This window comes from Halichoeres trimaculatus, unplaced genomic scaffold, assembly GCF_033239565.1.
Source record: "Halichoeres trimaculatus isolate MK-OKI-2021-1 unplaced genomic scaffold, fHalTri1.1 fHalTri1_scaffold_18, whole genome shotgun sequence".
Classification (NCBI taxonomy): Eukaryota; Metazoa; Chordata; class Actinopteri; order Labriformes; family Labridae; genus Halichoeres; species Halichoeres trimaculatus.
In genome coordinates, this window is record NW_027437196.1 from 16,921,985 (window position 1) to 16,943,699 (window position 21,715).

A 21,715-nucleotide genomic window follows, 5' to 3' on the forward strand; every position below is an offset into this window, starting at 1 on the left:
CTCTTTATTTTCTACCTTTTCTTCTTTCTGTCCTAACTCAATTTTTTGTTTTCTCCTTCCTTCCTCTGTGTTCCTTCTTCTTTCCATTTATTCTTCCTTCCTCCACTTGTCCTTCTTCCTTCCTCCTTTTCTCCCACCTTACTCTCTTTGTTTATTCTTTTTTTCAAACTTTCCCCTTCCTTCCTTCCTTCCTTCCTTCCTTCTTTTTTCATTTTTCCTTCCTTCTTCTTGTTCATTCTTTCTTTTTTCTCCTTCCTATCTTCACTCCTTATTTTCTACCTTTTCTCCTTACTGTCCTAATTCCATTTTTAAGTTTTCTCCTTCCTTCCTCTACTTGTTTCTCCTCCTTTCCTTTTCTGCTTTCTTCCTCCTCTTGTCCTGCTTTTCCCTCATTTTCCCTACTTTCAGTCTTTGTTCCATCTTTTTCTACTTCCCCTCTTTGTTTCTTTTCTCCTTCCTGTCTCCTTCCCGTCTTCACACCTTATTTTCTACCTTTCTCCTTTCTGTCCTTGTTCCTTTTCTTGTGTTTTCTCCTTCCTTTCTCTCTTCTATTTTCCAACATTTTAACTGTTTAGCCATATCAGATGTTGCATGTCTTCTGGCTTTCTCCACTTGAATGAAATGAAAACTTGTTTTTTAGGCCTCTCCCTAGTCTGGGGTTAGTTATGATACCAGTCCCTGGTCCAGAAACCTTTGCCAGAATCCTTCCTCTGATTTTCCACTGTTTTTCCAGGAAGAAAAGGTTGTACAATTTAACTTTTGGTGTATGCAAACTAATTTTTTTTAATCAAATCAAGTGACTGAAGTTTTTACAATAACAAGCCTCTTTCCTCTTCAACTGGGTCTAAGACATTGAATCCTATCAAGTGTATAATAAGATGTCTTTAAACTGATCAATCATCCTTTGCAAATTGACTCTTAAATTAGTCATACTAAATCTAGAGACTGTGTGGTTTTGAAATATGCCTAATAAAAAGAGAAGCATTTAAAAAGATCTGGGAAAAGACCATATGAAGTAATTATGCTTAACAGAAGCCACTGCAAAATTAAGATGGCAACACGACTTCAATCCTTCCTAAAATAACAAGAAGCCCCCACAGGGAGAAAAGTGTTCAGAGTGTGCTGGCAGAGTTAAAAAGACAGAAGCAGCTGGAGGAAAGAAAAAAAAAAACATGAGAGAAATCAGAATTTCTGTGTTGTACTGATGTACGTGTCCTTTACAAGCCCCCTCAGGGCTACAATCATCTGTCTCTAATAGCACTTTCACAGTGTCACCGTTTTTCTCACTCACACTCTGCCTTTGGCTCTGAATCTATTCCCTTAGATCGACACACACGGACCATGAACGCACACACTCTTGCAGACAAGATTTGTGGCTCTGAGGACTGGGCTGGGAGTGTGGCTGCTGCTCGGGCTAAATTATGACTCATCTCCAGCCACTAATTCCAGCGGGATGCAGAGATCTAAGGAGGACAGTCTCATACACAATACATCAACCCACCAACACACACACACACACACACACACACACACACACACACACACACACACACACACACACACACACACACACACACACACACACACACACACACACACACATACACACACACGGACATGCAGCCTTACATCCCTGCCCGACATGCTGTTATATAAATATGCTGTTGTTAGGCGCTGATGTGAGTAATACAGTTACCTTCACCCACTGCTCAGTGTTTCATTTAGCATCGGACTGCAGCAGTTTTACTGACAGAAACTGTAGCATGTGCTGAATCATTCTCGTCTTTAATGATCAATACCACTTAAGCTCAATTACCCTGAGCAGCAAACGCTGCAGATCTTCTGACCCTGAACCTGAAGGATCTGCTCTGACAGTAACAACAAACAGGCCAAACAGTCACATCTACAAATACTGTCCAGGAGAACAGGGTGCTGTTGTGCTTCCAAACCCAAGGTAATCAATGGCAATAACTTTGAGTTCAACAATTACGCCTATTACTTCTAGAAAAAAGTATCACTTTTAAGTTAACCTAAAGTTAAAACTATTTAAACTATTTACTTTGAGTGCCAAAAACCTACATTTTCAGTTTGTGATGACATCACCAAACAAAAAATCAGCAAAAACCTGCTGAAGTAAGGACTGGCTGTCAGATTTAAATGAATATACCTCCTAACATTTGATTAAATATGCAGTCCCAGTTCAAGGTAGAGTCTATCTCCTGCTCAATTGTCTCCTACGGGCCTCTTTACATGTGTGTCAGTGTCTCTGTCTGCCTCAAACCCTCGCCTCTGACCGCATGTTGATGTTTTGCTTGTATCCTGATGTTTCAGGGCAGGAAATAGATGTGGTTACCTCAGCCAATCACAGCACACAAGTAACCTTGCATGTGAATTAATGCTGAGGGGAATAAGCTATCCTGAGCAGCTACGATTGTAGAATGGAGCAAGAAAAACACAACCAAAGTGAAATGAAATGCTGAAAGATAAGGCTTTTTCCTCAACAAGGGTGAAGTTTGGCTCCACTCAGCTCATTCACTTTCGGGCACTTGGACCAGGAGCAACACAAGTTAGATTTCTACTAACCAGGTATGTGTCAAATAACTGGGATTAGCTTGTGCTAATGTGCCAAGTGTGGTGCACAGCTCTCAAGTCTCTTCCACGGAAAAACACAATGCTACAGGTGGTTGCCAGGCTAATGAGTGTGTTCATGTAGCTTCGGTGGGTGTGTGCTGCTGCTGGCACTGAGCCATGGAGGAGGAGCCCAGTCTGAATGATGTTTTTACTGACAAGTAATGAAAATTCCTGCAGACCCTATCTTTAAGGAAATTTATTTTTGACATTGAGTTTTTCAACAGCTGAGGCTGAAAATAAAAAAATGAATCTTGAATGTCAAGCTTGCTCCTTAAATATTGATCTTTTTATACAGGGGTCATGTGAAGTGCTTCCAAAAGTTTGTCCATCGATAAATGGGAAATGATTTATTCATTGATATCAGAAAACAATAAAGGCGTATGACTCACAAAATAAGAGACACACTTCTTTACAACTATCTAATCAAATATGGAAGAAACTTGTACAAAGAGTAAAATGTTGACAATTGATGTTAATGTGGAGTACAAGCTAAAAGAGTTATGTAAGAAGCTGAAGGAGAAAATTACTCATATTCAGACTTCAAACTCAGAGTACTTCATTGATATTGGTGTCAGCTGTGTATCAACAATATTTATGATTATTTCTTATCTCTTCGTCTACCACTTAACACTGTGGAGTAAACCTTTCATTCTTTCTGTCTTTGCTGTATTCTTCCAACACCACCCAACAATCAGGAGACAGTGCAGTGATGTAGGAGATGTCGTTGTGATCTCTGTGTGTGAGTGTGTATTTGTGTCTGTGTATGTGTGTGTGTGTGTGTGTGTGCTGCACCAAACACAGAGGCTCTGTCTTCCAGAAATAGAGAATCTGATAGCCGGGCTGTCTGACAGCCTCTGTTGTCTCTGTGGTCCCGACACAGAAGTGGAACAGATCTGATGAGATGTGCTGTATCCAATGGCTGCTTTTGTTCTGTCTGCCTTCTTTCTCTGTCTCTGCCTCTCTCATCACATTACTTTTCTCATCCGTCTGTTTTCCTTCTTTTTTTTTTTCAATCCAATTACCTCTGTTCTCTCCACTCTGTCCATATGCATTATTCTGCTCTGAGGCCTTTTGTTTCATTATGTTTTGACCATTTATGGGTCACATGTTGAGCTGCATATAACATCTATAAGTTGGTGCTGTTTCATCATGTTTGTTGACTTTGTCCTGTGTGTCCTTCAAGCATCTGTGCAGTGGAAGTTGTGTAAAGATGGATGGCTGTATTATGTGTGTGTTTCCGCCTGTTCTCGTGTTTTAGTGTGTGTGAACTGCATTGTGCTCCCAAGGGTCATGCCTGTGTTTGCAGCAGTCGATAGTTTCTGGCTGGTGAGGGAAGTCGGCCATTTCTTCAACCTCCCTGACTTTCTCAGCACTCGAGTTAGGGGATGAAAGAAAGGAAGAGGAGAGAAAAGAAAAGAAGAGAAAAGAAAAGAAGGAGAGCTGCAGCAAATGCTCAACAGTCAGGAGGTGCATACTAAGGAATTAAAGGAGTCAATTACAGCAGCCAAACCATGCCATGAAACACACGCCATCAGAGGGGAATGTAAATAGGTGAAGGTAATTGGCTGTTGATAATTACAGTAATTAGTGTGATGAATATGTGTGCTCAAAGGATTTCATGAGATTAATGACATTCAACAGTAAAAAATACCCAAGGTAGATGCAAATATCACTAAAATCTTTTTATCAGCTGCAGGATACTAGTGAATATGTTTTCTGTCCTTCTTTATCACCGTAATCATTTTCTCACCTCCTTAATTTTATTTTCTTCCATTCATTCATTCATTCATTCATTCATTCATTTCTTGAACCCTCTCAACATCTTTATCTCTTTCCCTACTTTATTCCTTTCAAAATTCCCCCTTGAGTTCTGTCTTTTTTTTTTTTTTGTTTTACTTTGTTCATCATCCTCCATCCCTTCTCCTTCTTTCTGTCCCTCATTCACTCCTTCCTTTTGGGCAATTGTAAGTTAATAGTCCCAGTTATTAGTGTAGTAAAAGCTAAGTTTGAGGAAAAATTTCCAACTTCCTAGGACAAAACTTAACTGGAAAAAAAAAATCCAAAATAAATTCATCAAACATCTTTGGATTAGCAGTGAAAGTGTTTGACGTGTAAATATTTCTGTTAGACTGATCGAAACAGCTGCACTGAGAGCAGAATCCACCTTCAGGAAAGGTTGCTTTAGGCTCCTTTGCTCCAGCTTTATTTAAGCTGAGTGAAACATGGGGGACTGGATACTTTATGACACAGAATCAAAGTGATTACAATGAGAAAAGTTATTTCTTAACATAGCAGAACCCAAATATCATAATTGTGTTGGCTACAGAGAACAATGTGCTAGTGCTGCACTGTTTTCTCTCTGTGGTCCTCCTACGCCCTCTAGTGGAAAAAATAAGTTGTTGCACCTTGTTATTTCTCTATGACAAAGATACACAGCGATTACTGTATGTTGCTTTAATGTAATTTACATGTGTTTGTAAAATATCTCTCAGGTGGGGTCTAAAGGGTAAAAGTGTACATGAAAATAACATAAATAAGTTAAGGGTTAAGTAAAACTGTAAGAAGCAGAGCACAACATCATAAAACTAGACATCCACCAAGCATATTCTGAATGTCACGCAGCACTTTGGCAGAAATTATCGTGGCCTTGTCTTGTATTGTCTTGTATTGTTTTGCAAAGCAATTCGACCATTTATCGTGGAGTTATACACACCTATGGTGAAAACAGCCCTTTCTTACAATGATAGAGAATCCTTAAAAAAAATCCTGGATCCAGACAGTGATCCAGATCACCTCCAAAATTTAATCACTTCTTCCTTATCCCATTTTGAACATTTCCTGAAAATTTAATCAAGATCTGTTTGTTACTTGATGAGTTTATGTTGTTCAACAAACAAACAATCTCTCCCAAAAACATAACCTCCTTGGCAGAGGTGACTACACAATAAACCTGTATGACAATAGTTAGACATTAATGTGTGCCATGTCCCAGCTTCTTCTTGAAGACAGCAGAGGTATCATCAGATTTCTGCCACAGACACGTCTCTGTCTGGTTTAACTGAAGTGGACAAATGAGGAGCTCCAGTTGAGGTCAGCCCAAATAAAGTGATTACATCTTAATAACCTCTGGCATGTTGAATTATCCCGAAAATCACATTTTTGTTCCTGACAATAACTATCAAGCTCCCTTCTAATTGACAAGTGATATGATTATCAGGAAATTTGGAAACTCAGCCTGCTAAGAGGGAAAGAGATGGAGCAGAATGATTCACAACTGCTGAAAAAGTAGAGTTATTAAAAAAGGAGTGAGTGTGAGCTGAGTCACCTACCAAAGACTTTGCCCAGAAACAGCGTCTTGACCAGGTTGAACTGTGTGTCTGAGGCGTCTGGGAGGGTGTAGCTGACTGGAGGGTAATGATCCAACTGAAACAGGAAGAGAGACATATTTTATGTTAGCATCAAGAGTTTGTCATTTAAAATCCTGACCACACTTTAAAAGCTGAAATGTAAACAAGTGTTTGTCTTACACTGCAAAAAACTACTATCTTATCAAATGTTTTTGTCTTGTTTTAAGTAAAAAAATGTTCTACTAAACTTCATATAAGCCACATTCAACTGATCAGTCCAGAAAATTGTCTTTTTTAAAGTTATTTAAAGACAAAAACAAGGTCTGAATTGCTTGTTACAAGTAAAAATTTGCCGATGAAAATTTTGACCAAAGATTTACTTAAAATTAGAATAATGTCTTAGTAAAAGTAACTTTCCTCTTGTTTCATCAGCAGATTTCTTAAAAATTTGTTACAAGCAGATCAGACCTCATTTTTGTCTTTAAATAACTTGAAACAAGACATTTTTCTGGACTGGTCAGGTGAATGTGGCTCATATTAAGTCTAAAAAGACATTTTCTACTACAAATTCGAGGAAAACACTTGATGAGATTTCAGTTTTTTGCAGTGTATTTTCAGAAAAAAATAGTTTTATCAGACAATATTTGAGCCTCATTCACCTAAAAAGTCCAGAAAAATGTCTTGATTCAGCCATTTTAAAGATTTTTTTTAAAATTCTTCACTAGCATTTCAGGAATTATTTTTGTTCTTTAATGTCTTAAAACAAGACATTTTTTTCTGGACCTTATCATGACTTATGGCTTAAATTGAGGCTAATGAAAATGTCTTTACTAAGAATAGTAATAAAAATCTTAAATGTCATTTTTTGCAGTCTACAGCCCCGTCTGAATCAAAAATACTAGAGACGACATAATGGTCCAGTGCTTCCAGAACTATGAGCAGCCCAATGGCTCCCTCTGCTGGTTTTAAATGGCAAGCATCAACTGGTGCAGCATATATAAAATCAAAAACAATGGATGACAAAACAGGAGAATGAAGAAAGGCTGTTATTATTAAAGCTGTCAAAATGAATGCACCATTTGTATTTGAAATTCAATAACATCCTATTTTGTCTCCTTTGGCACACCATAATTTGGCCTGTGCTGGTATTCCTGCTGCTGTGGTGGTGTAAAATAAGAACAGCATGTCTTCTGAATGTTACATTTCATTAATAAACTCACAGATGGCTCAGTTAACCAGTCAGAAGTAATATGCACTTTGTTTCAAACAGAACTGGGAAAAGCATTGAAAGAGTTTGAGCTACCACAGAAATACATCCACAGCTGCTTATGATGACTTCTGTGACTCTTACTCTGCTCAGGGAAGCATGAATGTGATTCTTTATCCTCTTGGTTACTTTCCACAAAGAGCGTTTGAAATAGTTTCCTATTGTTGGCTCTGAAACATTTCCTTTTTTATTGTAACCCCTTCCTTATTTTAAAACCCTTTGCTGATTGTTAACAAAGAAAATGCACTACACTCTGATCAAAATAGCCCAACATCTGTTTCTCTCTGTCTTCTTCAGTAAAATAAGTCATGCCACACCAAAAGGATAAAAGAAAGCATCTTATTTGTGAATCTAGCAGTATTTTTTCTCCTTCTGTTAGTCAAACTGAGCACGAAATGAAAAGCAGTCCCCTGTGTTGACCCTGCAAACAAACAGCTCCTCACCAGCACCACAGATAAATGATCAAACATTCATTAAAATATGCTCCTCTGTCGTCGGCGCTGGGTTCAAAAAACTTAAGACAAAGAAAGAACAAGCGGTGTGTTTACAAAGAAGAACATCTGCGGAGACGGGAGAGGGAGCAGAGACGGGTGATGGAGAGAGGGAATACATGGCTTTAATATCCCTGTAACATAATTAACTTGTTATTGCTGTTTCACTGAAGTTTCTAATTAGCTTGACGGCTGCAATCGCTGCCATTGACAAGAATCATTTCAACCCCACAAATTGCTTTCTGTGTGTTGCAGAAATAAAAGATCTTTCTTCCTTCTCACTGGAAGACTTGTATCTCAGCGTGCAGTGGTCTGAATTCACACCAGCATCAGCAGACAGGAGAGGGAAGTTACTGCAGACGTGTTTTTGATAGCGTGTGATGTGGTGAATGGTGGTCGTAGCCTGTTAGCTGCCAGCTGAACTTGACTGACACAAAACGGTTGGGGTTTATGCTTATGTTTGAGTTTGAGTGTGTGTGGATTGCTCTTGTTTACAGGTTTCTGCCCTCCTACACAGAAAACTCTCTGTACACTCCCCCCTGTAAAGAGTATTTTCTCCCATTTTCTCTCAACATACACACACGCACACACACACACATACGCACACAAAGCAGCAGATCCTAATTTGATTCTTTCCAAAAGGCTGCTCTCAGAGGAGCATTGTGTGGCTTTTGTTTTCCACCGTGACTGGAGGGTGGGATAATGGGGCACAATTAAATTGCGCTCAGCTTATTTACTTTTATCTACGAAAACAAATTGGCTGCACAGGCGGGGACGGCCGCCTGAGTCTCAAAACCCCACAAAAAGGTCCACAGAGGCAGACGGCTAAGGGAAGGAACCGCATTTCACCAAACTTTGTCAATTACAATCGCAATTATTGGGATGCCTTGCTTTTACGCCGCACCATTTAGACGACACAGTTTTCTCCTTTATACTCTGTTGTGCCTCTTAGTTTACACAAAGCTTACATAAGCAAAGCAATCAGGAGTTGGACAAGGAGAAAATTAACAATGGGTGAAATCTATTTCCCTCAAAATGTGCTCAAAGAGAATCTAATTTAGCCAATGTTCTGTGTATATTCACACTAATTTACGGCAAACAGAGAACTCTCCACTGTCCTGGCAGCTCTGTTTCCATAATGATATCTGAGGAGAGTCCCATTACATATTAAAGACTTAAAAAGCAAAGTTCAAGCCACAGCAAATTTCTTCTTTTCACTCAAATAAATAGTCTAATAAGAGAGCCAGCAAGCGATTGTCTTGTCTTGGCTTTAGCCAACAGGCCAAATCACCAATACAAATGACAATAACAGCACTGAGTGGAGGAGGAAAGGAGGAGAGGGAAGGAAAGGAAAGAGAGGAGAGGAATCAGCAGTGGCTGCTCTGTAAAGGTTGCAAAGGTGCTGCCCTTTCACTCAGTTTTTCAAAAATAGTTGTAAGGACTTTAAAAAGAGCAAAACAACAAAAGAAGAGAGAAGAGGAGAGGAGAGGAAAATAAGACAAAAGACACAAAAACAAGAGAGGACAGGAGAGGGGAAACAAGAGGTCAGAAGAGAAAACAGTAGAGGAGAAGAGAGGATTAAGAATAAGTGGAGAGGAGAGGCCAGCAGGAAACAGAGATGCGACATCTCTGTGCCTGAAGGGATTCCTCTCTTTCATCTTGACGCCCTGGTGGAGAGTGTGAGAGGATGAGAGAAGAGGAAGCCTGAGATGGAGAGATGGGAACTTATTTTGATCTTTCTTGCTTCTTCCTTTGATAGCAAGCTAACCTGACAAGACCTCACAGTCTGCTTAAAGACCAAACACTTGCTTCGTGTGCTGCGATCTGAACGCCTGCGTGTACTTTTCAGCGCTTATTTTTGTGAATATGCAAATCCACGCCTCAGGATTAGGAAGGTGTTAGATAACTCATCAAAGTGATCTGTGTCATTATATTTTGTGGGAGTTCTTTCTTTATCTAAAGACATGATCTTATTCTTTCAACCCCCCTCTGACTCTCGTCTTTTGTCTCTTTTGCTCTCCTCTGCTCCCTCGTCTCTCTGATTATGATTACCACTCCTACTTATCTTCCCACTTGCTTTTCTCTGTCATGTCTTTAAACTTGGTTTCTTGTCTGAACATCTTTCAGATTTGCAGCCCTGACAGCAGAGAGGAGAGCCTTCTGCAGCCTCAGGTAAACACTCTGCGTGCTCTTTTACCATGGAAATTGGATTTGATCCACCTGCGGGCCCACCAGCATAACTGACTTTTATTGAATCTGACTCATATCTCTGCCTCTCACTCATGTTGTTGTGTCTCAAATAAAAGATGTAACACAAGGTCTCTGACCAGGGTGTGGAACTAATAACAATGACCAGAGTGAATTTCAGATGTTGATGGCTGAAACAGCTATCCCACTGAAGGCTTTTACTTTTAGCCTCATGCATTTTTTCCACTTTTAGTTTTAAAACAAATCATTACTTTACAAAAACATCACAGAGTGAAGATTCAAAAGAAGAAAACATCTCAGTGTTTTTTCATCGAACTGTGACAGCCGCTGAATAATAGTGTTTCAAAGGAACTGCTTTATTTTTGAAGCTCAATCTGGTTGTAGTTGTATCATAGAAAAGGAAAAGAAGATGCTCTCTTGCTTTTTTAAACTGCAATGATCACTTTTTGAAGCCATTTGGGGGCCAGACTCTTTCACTCTTTTAGGGGTGTCCAGGTGTTACCTTTAAAAATCAAGAAACTATTAATAAGTGCATATTTTATTCATTATGAAAATAAAAATATAAACAAAAGCAGGGGTTTATACAATATGGAGTACATATATATTGACATATCTGATATTAAGTCAACTTTTTGTCATTTGAGGCTTAGTATGCACTAGAATTGCAAAATTCCAGGAATTTTCAAAGTTGGAAACTTTCCATGGTAACTTTTGTAATTTAACAGAAATTAACATAAATTTTTCAGGAGTTCATGGTAACTGTATCAACCTGGTCATATGCATGTATACTTATGAAACATTTTGATTTGTTATAAGCAGTGTTACATGCAAACATGCCACAACATGATGTGACACAAATTTTTCACCCATTGGGATCAATAATGAATATACAATAAAAAATATTTTATTCTAAACATGGCTAATGCAACATTTTTATAATTAAGTTGATCAAAAAAATCTGAGCCAAAATTTCCTGGAAATTTTTAGAAAAATTATATAAGTTGATGACAGCAGAATCCTGGGAATGTAAAATATTCCTGAGCTAAAATTCCCATGGATATTTTCAGGAAACTTTTCTGAAAATTACCGGAAACTTTCAATCCCTTTGCAACTCTAGTATGTGCAGTAGGTTTTGGTGACGTGAAATTGGATGCCTGCAAAGACCCTACATGTGAGACCCACTGTTAACAGTCAACACACTGCAAAAAAAAAATTAACACTTATCAAGTGTTTTTGTCTTATTTTTAGTCAAAAAAATCTTGTTATACTTGATATGAGCCAAAAAATCTACCAATGGGACAAGAAAAATTTGCTCAAAACTAGAACAACATCTTGTTCCACTGGCAGATTTTTTGTACTTGTTACAAGCAATTCAGACCTAATTTTTGTCTTTAAATAACTTGAAATAAAATATTTTTCTGGACTGATCAGGTGAATGTTGCTCATATCAAGCCTAAAAAGGCATTTTCTTCAGAAAAAAAGACAAATCCACTTGATAAGATTTTATTATTTTTGTAGTGTATGAAGTCAGGGTAAACCAGTGTAAGCATGTCTGGGACATTCTCTGCAAGCAAATTTTTATTTTCTGTTTAGAAAGCATCTGTTCAGATGAGGAAATGTTATGACAAACAAAGATACCATTAAAGAAGATTCCTCATGTATAGCTAACTGCCTCACCTTAACAAAACCCGGTGCTCTGACAATGACATAACCCTGACTGGAAATCTGGGGAAATTTCCTGAAATTGCTGTCATCCCTTCTAATTGTGGTGAAGCCACAGTAGCTGTTGAGGAAAAGCAGCTACTGTGATGTGTAACTAATGTCAAGGCTTTACCATAAAAACATCAATAAGTACAAATTCTCTTGCACCTAACAATCACTCTTTACCTCTCTGACTTTGTTTCCCACATTAAATGTTCATTCTATGTTACACAAGTAAATCATTTTTTATACCCAGCTTGTAATAAACCATAAAAACACACTTTCAAATATCATAGAAAGTCTGTTCTGCAACATGTCACTAAATACAGGACAGGAAAAAACACAGCCACTCAAATCAAAGTGGGAATAAGATTGTTAGCAGATAGCTTGCCCAATAGGCTCTGGGGTTATCAAAGTTCCACCAACTATGTCGCAAAGTCACCTTTTTAACCAGGTCTGAGCCCTAAACCTGCAGACAAGTCAACGCCACAAGAGTTGATTTTGATGGTTGCCTCCATCACTGATAAATTGAACACAATAATCCTGAGCCAAGCACAATTTAGTGCCAAGTAACTTAATTCAAAGCGTTGTTCCTTTGGTGAAACACAGTTAAAGTCCTGGGTAAGACTCAGCAGGGAGATCTGTTTTAGGAGATAAAGGATAAACCAGAGTCTTCCTCAAACAATCGTCATTTCCTCTGTGTAACGCCTCTGAATCTGTATCTGTATCTGAGCAGACTGAAAACTCTGCTGGTTGGACCTAACTTCACACGCTCTTGCTAAGTGTGTCTCTCATTCCTTTTATCCTGAGCTCAGTATCTCCCCTCTCTTGCAGCTCATTAGTTTGATAGTGAGCTTCAGTTGTTCTCCCCAGCTAAAAGTAAATAAACTATTACTAAAAGCCCTCCAGGGAAGGAGACAGCAGATGGTGAGAGGTATGGAGAGATAGGAGGCAGGAGGTATGGTGGACGGATGAAAACGACAAAATTGTTTATCATTTGTTGTGAAGCAGAGTGAAGCCTTTAGAGAGTGCTGACCTGACATCCTACTCGAGCATGCATGACTGTTGGCATGCACAAGTGGATATTAAGAGCGTACTTGTGCCTTGAAACGAGCCTCGAGGCAGAGAGGCAGCATAAAAAAGTTACACTCATCAAAGTTATCTTTGTTAGCACACCTTCTGGTTCCTCACTTTTTATCACTATCTGCATTTTTTCTCTCTCAGCTCCCCAGCTGATTTATTTTTTTCTTCAATCTAAATATGCCCCCCAGTGTTCCTCTTAGTTCTCTAAGCACTCTTTAATGTTAAGCTGAAGCATTTGAGAACATATATATTCAAAATGGTTGTTATTTCAAGTACATTCAGGGCACACTGGGAGTGCCGAACTGTGGATGTGCAACTTAAAAGTTATCATTTCACTCACACACTGGGCTGTGCATCTAAATCTGGACACAACTGAGCAGCAATCAAGCCCGAGTTAGATCGGCACGCACACACGCATATGTGTGATGAGCAAAGAATCGTACAGTCGCTCCAATCACTTCCCATGCCAGTAAAAAGTGATGTGCTGCGTTCAAGAGCTCCCACTGGGGTGATCAGCAGCTGCAGGATGTGATTTGTGCAGGAGATGAGAACGATTTCCATTGGATGTTTCACTTTAATTTTCTCGCTGTCGGAATTTGTTGCTGAATGAAGGTGATGAGATTCCAGTGTGGAGTCAGTTCGTGCAATGAGACAGAGAAAGGTAAAGAGTAGTGAAGAAGTGAGGATGCAAAGCTTCCAGGTTTGTGAGTTTATCTCCATTCATTCTGTGATTCATCCATTCTTTGTTGAACCTTAATGAAAAAAGTGATGAGGTGGCTTCATTTGGTGCTACATTTATCTCTAGGGAGTATGACATTCAGTGGAAATAATAAAGACACAAAATACTATTCCCTGTTTGTTAAGCCTTATATGTGTGATGACCTCTTGTTGTTTTTCATATATTTTGGTGTCCACATTTTCCAAACATGCTGTTTTTCATGGACTGTTTTTGCTTTTGGAAAATCATTTTACTTAAATTCAAGACTACACTGGTTAAATACATTGTCTGTAATGCCTCAACTCTTTACATTGTGCTCATACTGTATATTATAATGTTTTTCACGTGTTATTCAAATGGTTTTCTGTTAAACTCAAATGCCACAGTGTCGCTCAAGTATTTAAGCTTCCTCATAACCTCCAAAAAATAAGATTTTAATCAACAAGATTGATATTCTTTATTATGAATTTTAGTGCTTATATTCTGATATTTTTGTGCAACCACAGTTATGAAGCAGGATTTCATTTTTGTGCCACCATGTAAAAGCCTCGAGGCTGACGACTAAGAGGCTGTTTACACGACAACGGTTTTAGGGTGAAACGCAGAAGTTTTGTTGCGTTTCAGCCTTGCGTTTACACAGAAATGGCGTTTCATCCGACCTAAAATGCAAACATTTGGAAACAGACTCCAGAGTGGGATTCTCAAACGCTCCTGACACCGTTGCCGTGTAAATGTTTTTAGTGGAAACGCTGATGTCACACTCCGCCTCGCGCGCCTATACAACATAACAACAGTACCATTGTTAAGCCTAGTTTATGCTTGACACAGTTGCGTGGTCGTATGGTTCGCGCGCCACGAATGACGTCAACGTGCACCTTGCGACAGTCGGGCGCTGGCGCTTTGCATGGTCGTGCACCTCCAAAATTTTCAAACGTGTCGCAAGAGCCGCGAGTGGCGCTTCTGGATTTTCAAAATGGACGAAATAGAGGGTAGACTTCCTGAGCTGGTACGCTCATATGAGCATTTATATAATCCATCATTAAGCAGTCAAATTGACTATCAAATGGCACTGAACTCCTCATCTACAGCCCGTATGGGTTTCAGGAGCTGGGTGTGTTCCCCATCCAGATGCCTCGCTGCATGCAACGGGCGAACAGACCACCTTCGGCGCTGGTTTTGTCTGCTCAACAACAGTAAACATAATAATTCCTCCTCCTCCATTCGTAACTTTTGTGCCGCCATTGTTTTGGTCCCTATGTTTGGTCCACGTGACTTCACTTTGTCTTTTGGTTGCTTTGACTGCTTTCTGTACCATTTTTTCTCTACCGCCCCCTGTCTTTGCGGCAAAGATTACAACGGAGAATGCGACAAGCATAAATGCCACTGCGCTCTATTGAGGTGCGCGCGCCACCCGCGAACGGAGCCAGGCAAAAGTATAACTAGCCCTTTATGATCGGCGTGAACTACCGTGTTGTGCTTGTGCTGCTCAGTCTGCTGTATCTGCTGACTGTCACTAACAAAATGAGCATCATTTGCTCCACTTTTTAACTTAGTATTCCCCAATACACCAGATGACCGGCTCAACTCCACTTCGGTGGAGATTTCCCAAAAGCAGCTTCTGGACAAGGCAGTTGTAGCACCACATACAGGCCTGGTATACTTACTACAGCGTTTTCAGTCCCTCAGCATTTTCAGATGAAACGTTGTCATGTAAACGGGGCCTAAAATGCTAAACTCTAGCATATGCATATGGTTGATCTGTTGGTGCACCAGGACACACATCCTGACACTGAAAACTTCTTTTTATTGCAGATTATCATTTATCATGACTCATCACTCTCAATCCTGCAAAAGTGTTGTAAAAAAGATTTGTTAACCAATTTGTTTTCTTCCACAACAAATTCACACTTTGGCCTCAATGGTTTCTTTTTTATTTCTGGGTGAGAGTGCTCATGGGAAATGCAGTCTTCTTTCTGGAAAAAAAACCTCACTCTTAATTTTGTCCAAATGGGTAATACGAATCGTTCTAACCACCATGCTGGGTTTGGATGCATTTAGGGTATACTTTTCTTTCTATGAACTTGGTGTTGAAGTAAAACTTTTCTCCTCAGGTCCTCATTTAAAAGGCTGATGCAGATCTCATGTGTGTTTCAGTGAAAAAAGTTTTTCCGCAAGTCAAATAACATTGGACAAATGAATCAGCTGCTGCAGCATGAGTTTTATGACCTACAGAGAAGAAAGGTGCAGAGAGCAAGCTGAAATGTTTGTAAGAGCAACCTTTCAAAACTAACTGACACGAAGCTCTCATGGCAACTTTGAGGAGCTTAGTCAGCACTTCTGGTAATGTAGTGATGCTGTATTACTTCTTGTGGTCTTAAGAGGGTAACTGTGCACTCTATCATGAATAACTGATTATCTCCTGGACATCAAAGCGGAGACATGCATGCTGCACAGCAAATAAATGCTGAAAATGCATGCATAAAAAGCTTACGAAGAGGGTAAGTGTGCAGCACTGTTGCACTCCATGATGTGAAAATGTGATGTTGAAGTGATACGATCTGCTAAAAGCCATGGGTAAAGAAAATGTTGTCATGTCACCAAAATAAAAGCTTTACTTTTTTTGCTTGTCGCAAACACAATTGTGCAAATCATAAATACGTACCAGAAATGTGTTCTGATCAAAATAAATCGACTGATAAAGTTGTTTTCTTTAGGTTAAAGCCTGCAGCTATTTTCACTGGAATACATTCTGTGGTAGTTAAGATGAATTCTTTCCATTTTTGACATCTACTGACTGAGGCCGTCTGAAGCCAGGCTGTATCGATCTGCACCATACTGTTTAGCTGCACACAACTCAAAAGCACACAAACAAACTAACATGAACACACACACACGCAAACAAACAATACTAATGCAACAGAGTACTCTGGTATAAACACACGCAGATCGATGTGTCTCTCTGTTGTTATACTTAGGCTGTCTGCTGGAAGTGGATTAACAGCAGCAGAGGACAAGCAGTTTTATCACAGCACACATCAGAATGACGCTCTCCGCTCAGACTAGATGCAAACCATTGAGCTAACAATGATTCAGAATGTGTTGTTATGCAGTTGTGATCTGATGGGTGAATGCAGCTGGACTGCAATCACAATCACTCCTTGGGAGGATCTCAAAGCTAAAACTTGTAGATGACTGTTTCTTAAATGTGATTATTTCATAAAATTTGATCCAGAGAGTGCCTAAAGGCATCTGTATGGATGCGTGTGGGACTCTGAGTAAGTGTGTGTGTGGCCAGTACCTGTATGGTGATGCTTCTGTTGACACGGGACATGTTGATGCTGTGTGGCTGTCCATTTGCCAGGTTTCGCTGATCCACATCTATAGAAAACGGCTCCCTTAGACCTCCAAGGTTGTATCGTACCTGCAGTGAACCTAAAAAACAAACAACCTTACCTTCAACTCTTGATGTCTGCATTTGCATCAGTCACCGTCTGTCATTAAAAGTTATCTGAATTATTTTTTTGACACTCTTTATTTTCTAAAACAGGGATGTTATTTTAGTTGTACTTGGTGAGTATTTTTATTGCCTTGAGCCTCTAACTCAATGGCAAAATGTTGCTTTCTTTTTAAAGTAAACAAAGGACAGAGGTAAAGAAATAACAGTCTTTTATTAAACCTTTTCATGGTTTTGGCCATCATCCCATCCATGAACCCATCTTCTTTTACCGCACCATCCATTTCCCTTTTTCTATCTTTTGAGGTTTAATTTTTCAATCTCAAACCAAGCCAGGGCAGGAGGGGTGAGGTGGATGTGAAGCAGCAGTCCCATCATCCTATTCTTGACTCTGAAATGCTTCGTCACTATTTCATACTGGCACTAATGATCCATACTTGCCAGAAAACTTCAATAGTAAGTGTGTTATTATTATTAACTGTAAAAGTCAAATTAATTTGACACAAGACAGGTCAACCTGCCCCATCTACTGGCAGGACTATGACATGCATTTAATTTATCTGATCAAAAGAAAGGATATGATGTAATCTCTGAGAGGATTAAAAGTAAATGACTAGAGTCGGAGAACAAAAGCAGAGGTGGGAAATCTTTCCTATCCTCCCTGGTATTTAAAGTGTTTTTGAGTAAATGGAAAAAGTACATACGTGTCCAATCCATTATTCTATTACATCATCTATATGCTACCATACCAAACAGTACTGTATTATGTTGTACCAAATTTTACCATGTCGTACAATAACACACAAAATTCTCTCATATTATATCGACTCCTATCATATGTAGGTCAAACATACTCTACATATTTACTGTATTTTATCTCATCTTAATGTTTTACATTTTGGGTATCACATTGTACCATATCTTGTATACATCTTGTACCTTATCACATCATACATACATTGTACTGTACCTCCCCATACCATACAATTGTATGTTGTCTTGTACCAAATTTCATTGTATCATATTGTAAAGTAAAGCAAATCAGCGTATCATAACATCGTGTAACAAAATACAAAACATTGCAATATAATTTAATGTTATGTAACCTAACATAATGTAACTTGACATAATGTATTGTATCAGACTGCACCATACTGTATCTTGTCTGATCTGCCCTTGCATTTCCAATTCTTTGTAGCTTGCTACTCTCTTAGTGTTAGGGTACGCAAGGTGGCAAGGGCTGTTAGTGTTTTTTGCTTGTAATCTGGTAGTTGCAAAATTGGATGGCTGATAAATTAGATGCCCCAATAATTTTTTTACTCCTGTTATACTTTAATATGCTGAACCAGATTATTGGAAACTGTCCAAATTGGGCTGAAAGAAAAGTCTAAATAAATGTACTTGCAAAGAGCAGTTTGCATTATCATTGCTTTGAGCCAACATCTCTGCTGTGAGCTGTGAGGAAACCGTCCAAAACTCTTACCATTGTGTCTTAAAACCACCGCCAGGTAGTCCTGTGTCTTGGAGCTGACATACATCAGAATTGCTGGAGCGTTGGATGTGCTGAAACTGAAGGCCACTTCCTCCTTTGTTAGATTTACTTCCTGTGGCGTCAGGTGGTGCGTCAGGATCCTTGAGTCTCTGCTGGCCCCTGCAACTGCTTCAGGCAAGAAATTGTACTTGACCAGTGTTCCTGCCTCAAAGAAACCACCAACATCTGGGAGGGAGAGATGAAATAGAAGAAGGTGGTCAAAAAAACATTTCATCCTCAATAATGCACCACAGTCTGTGATGTATCATTGTGATATAATACACCTCAGTATGTAAACAATGCACCATAGTATTAATGTAAAAAAAGGTGTTTGTAAATGTCAGAAGTAGATTATAGTTTTGATAAGGGTCTGCAGATCCTAGCAAATACATCAATTTTTAAAAACGAAGGAAAAGAAAAAAGTAAATCTTCCATCAAAAAAGCCCCAGGGAAGAGCTTTTATCAAGGTAGACTTATTATTTGGCCTGAAAGAAAAGAAAATACACATAGCTACAGCTGTGCCCAGCAGGTGTAGTAAAGTGGATGTTTAATTGCTGTGCTGAAGCATCTAAAACCAAACAGTACTCTGTTTACCAGTACATAAACAGACCTAATGACATATTCCAGCCAATCAGGACGCCTATTGATTCTTGTAATCAAGTGTTAAGATGCAGACGGCGGATTTTTTCATGATGATGTTGTTCTTCCCTTTTGTGTGTGTGTATGTGCACACACTTAAAACATCGACATCAGTTATGAGAAGATAAAGGACAAAATGTGCGTTAAATCAAAGAGAGTGATTGCAGAGATAACAGGGGGTTCAGCGCTGTGTGTATGAGTGTGTGAGTGTGTGAGTGTGTGTGTTTGGGAGAGAACCATGGGATGTGTCTTGACAGGTTTGCCTTCACTCAGCAGTAGCAGCGTAAATGTGAAGCCTGCACCCCTTTTTCAGTAGAGAATACTAACCTTACACATTTATACTTTTTATTTCAAAGCCTCACTTCACCCATCGTCTCCCACTGGACTCAGTACAATAAATACTTCAAGCTGCATTACTTAAATTTAATAGAAGGCTTATTACCAGAAAATGGGCAAGTTCTCTGACTGGTATCAGCACAGAAGCAGAAACCTCACCTCCACTCAGCTGAACCACAGTTTTCACTGTGCATTGATATATTTTAAATCTAGAGGGACTCATTTTATCAATTGTTCTGTGCTAACCAGGCAGAGAGCTGCTGGGATTTTCAAACTGGCTGCTTCTCACTTGGTTCTTCTAGTGCAGCTGGGTCCCTTACAGTCTGCAAACAATGAATCAGACTTAAAGTAAGAAAACACAGTTTCTGTCAAAATATTACACTTAATCCAATCCCTTTAATAAGTTTTAATAAATGCATGAAAAATAAGTATAATATGTAAGTGAAAAGGGCCACAGAATTTAAGAGGGTAACTTCACAGTTTCAGTTAATTATTGAACTAATGAGGCTAAGCTGTTTGTGTTTATGTTAATTTCCAACCCACATGCAGCAGCTATTCTGCAGTGGTCTGTTCAAACTGAGAGTCTATCAATAAAATGAAGAGTGAGGTTATGTTAGCTCAGATTGGTAGATGACTGACAGGACATAACCAGGATTTACTAACGTTACCCATTACCGACACTTCTCACAGCACCAGGCTGATATCAGTACGACATATGAATGGCTACTAAACTACTGTACAAACTGGAAGTTTGCTTGTTGTCACATTAGCTTATGGATACGTCATTGGGGATGGGTACCGCATTAGGTACTTTTATAGGTACCGATCGAATTTACATCAAATGTACCAAGTATCGATTCACTTAAAATCAAAAGGTACCATGTTTAGGTACCTAAAAGCATCCTTGTGACTGTGAGAGAGTGGAAGAGTGGGCGATTTTCCATGCTGGACATGAACACAGCACTGCAAGTTTATATACTGAGAAATAAATATGTTAAATTGAAATTTATTTTTATACTTTACCATTAAACAAATTGATATTTTTACCACATAAACACAAAAAAGCACTGAAAATTGGTACTGCTAAGTACTGGTACCGATTGCTAGGTACCGAGCACCGGTACGGTGTCATTTCAAATGTGAAAGGTACCCATCCCACTTAATGGCAGCACCTGCAGCCAAATAACTTGAAAAACTTTTCCTTGTGTTGTACATCACTTTGTACAAAAGAATCTGCTAAACGAAACTGTGGAACTGTAGATCCTCCTCACAGAATATTTGACTTCACAAACTAAACAGTTTTACTTTTACTTCCTTTACAAACTGTAGGTTGTGTGGGTCTATGTGTAACCTGTTTCAACCCTGACTCCTGCTGAGAGGAGAAGAAGAGAAACTCTGACTATTTGCCAAAAGCCTCAGCAGCACAGCACACAATGGTCTGAAAGCATGAGAGGGAATGAGAAAACTCTGCTCCAGGGCTGGGACTCTTAATGTCTCCGTGTGTTTTATGTCGGTGCCATGAGGAAGGGTTGGAAAGGGAAAATGTGCAAGCATGCAAACCTCTACAGGTACCTCAGTGAGGTGTGGGTTTTTGTGAGTTTGTGTCCATGTTTGTGTGGATACATGGAACATTAGTTATGGTGACCCTCAAGGGCAGCAAACCACAAGAACAAGAGTGTATGATAATAATACCACAGGCTCCCCTGAGCAGCGTGTAAATATGGATACAAGGGAAATACACCATGCAATTACGCCTGGCTTCATGCATTTTTCACTCACTAGATGGGGGCAGAGGGGGGATTAAGAAAGAGAAGGGGAGAAGTTTCAAAAAAGAAAAAGGAGAGAAGCAGCAGGAAAAGGAGGGAGAAGATGATAAAAGAGGATAGAATCAGGGTACTAAAAACATTAGAAATTTGGGCAAAAAGAAGAAACCACAAAGGAGAGAAGGAAAATGAGAGTGAGATGGAGAGAAGAGCAGAAGTTAAAGAAGACTGGAGAGAACTAAAAATAAAGGAGTTACAGGCACAAACTAGAAAAGGAGAGGAGCAGTGGGTAAAAGAAAGAAGAGAAAGGTGAATGCTGAAAAAAAAAATCAGGAGAAAGGACAGATTAAGAAGCAAAAGAAGAGGAGAGGAGGACAACAGGTGGGATAAAAAACAAGGTCATAAGTGAAAAAGGAATGAAGAAGAAGAGAGGAGACAGGAAAGGAGTCACGTCATGCACAGAAACAAACAGACACAAGGGTGTGCTCTTCCCCTTTCTTTGCATTCACTTTTTGTCTGACTGAACAAACACACACACACACATTC

General features: G+C 39.3%; 1 protein-coding gene across 1 annotated transcript in view; it reads right to left on the reverse strand.

The window, feature by feature from the left end:
• The window catches only part of cntnap2a (contactin associated protein 2a), a 533,013-nt gene that overhangs the window by 15,847 nt on the left and 495,451 nt on the right, over window positions 1-21,715 (reverse strand). The window contains exons 21-23 of the mRNA XM_074693022.1: window positions 18,384-18,617; window positions 16,745-16,878; window positions 5,961-6,054 (exon numbers count right to left, since the gene is read on the reverse strand). Of these exons, the coding sequence (XP_074549123.1) occupies window positions 5,961-6,054; window positions 16,745-16,878; window positions 18,384-18,617 (462 nt within the window). The remainder of the gene's footprint in view (window positions 1-5,960; window positions 6,055-16,744; window positions 16,879-18,383; window positions 18,618-21,715) is intronic.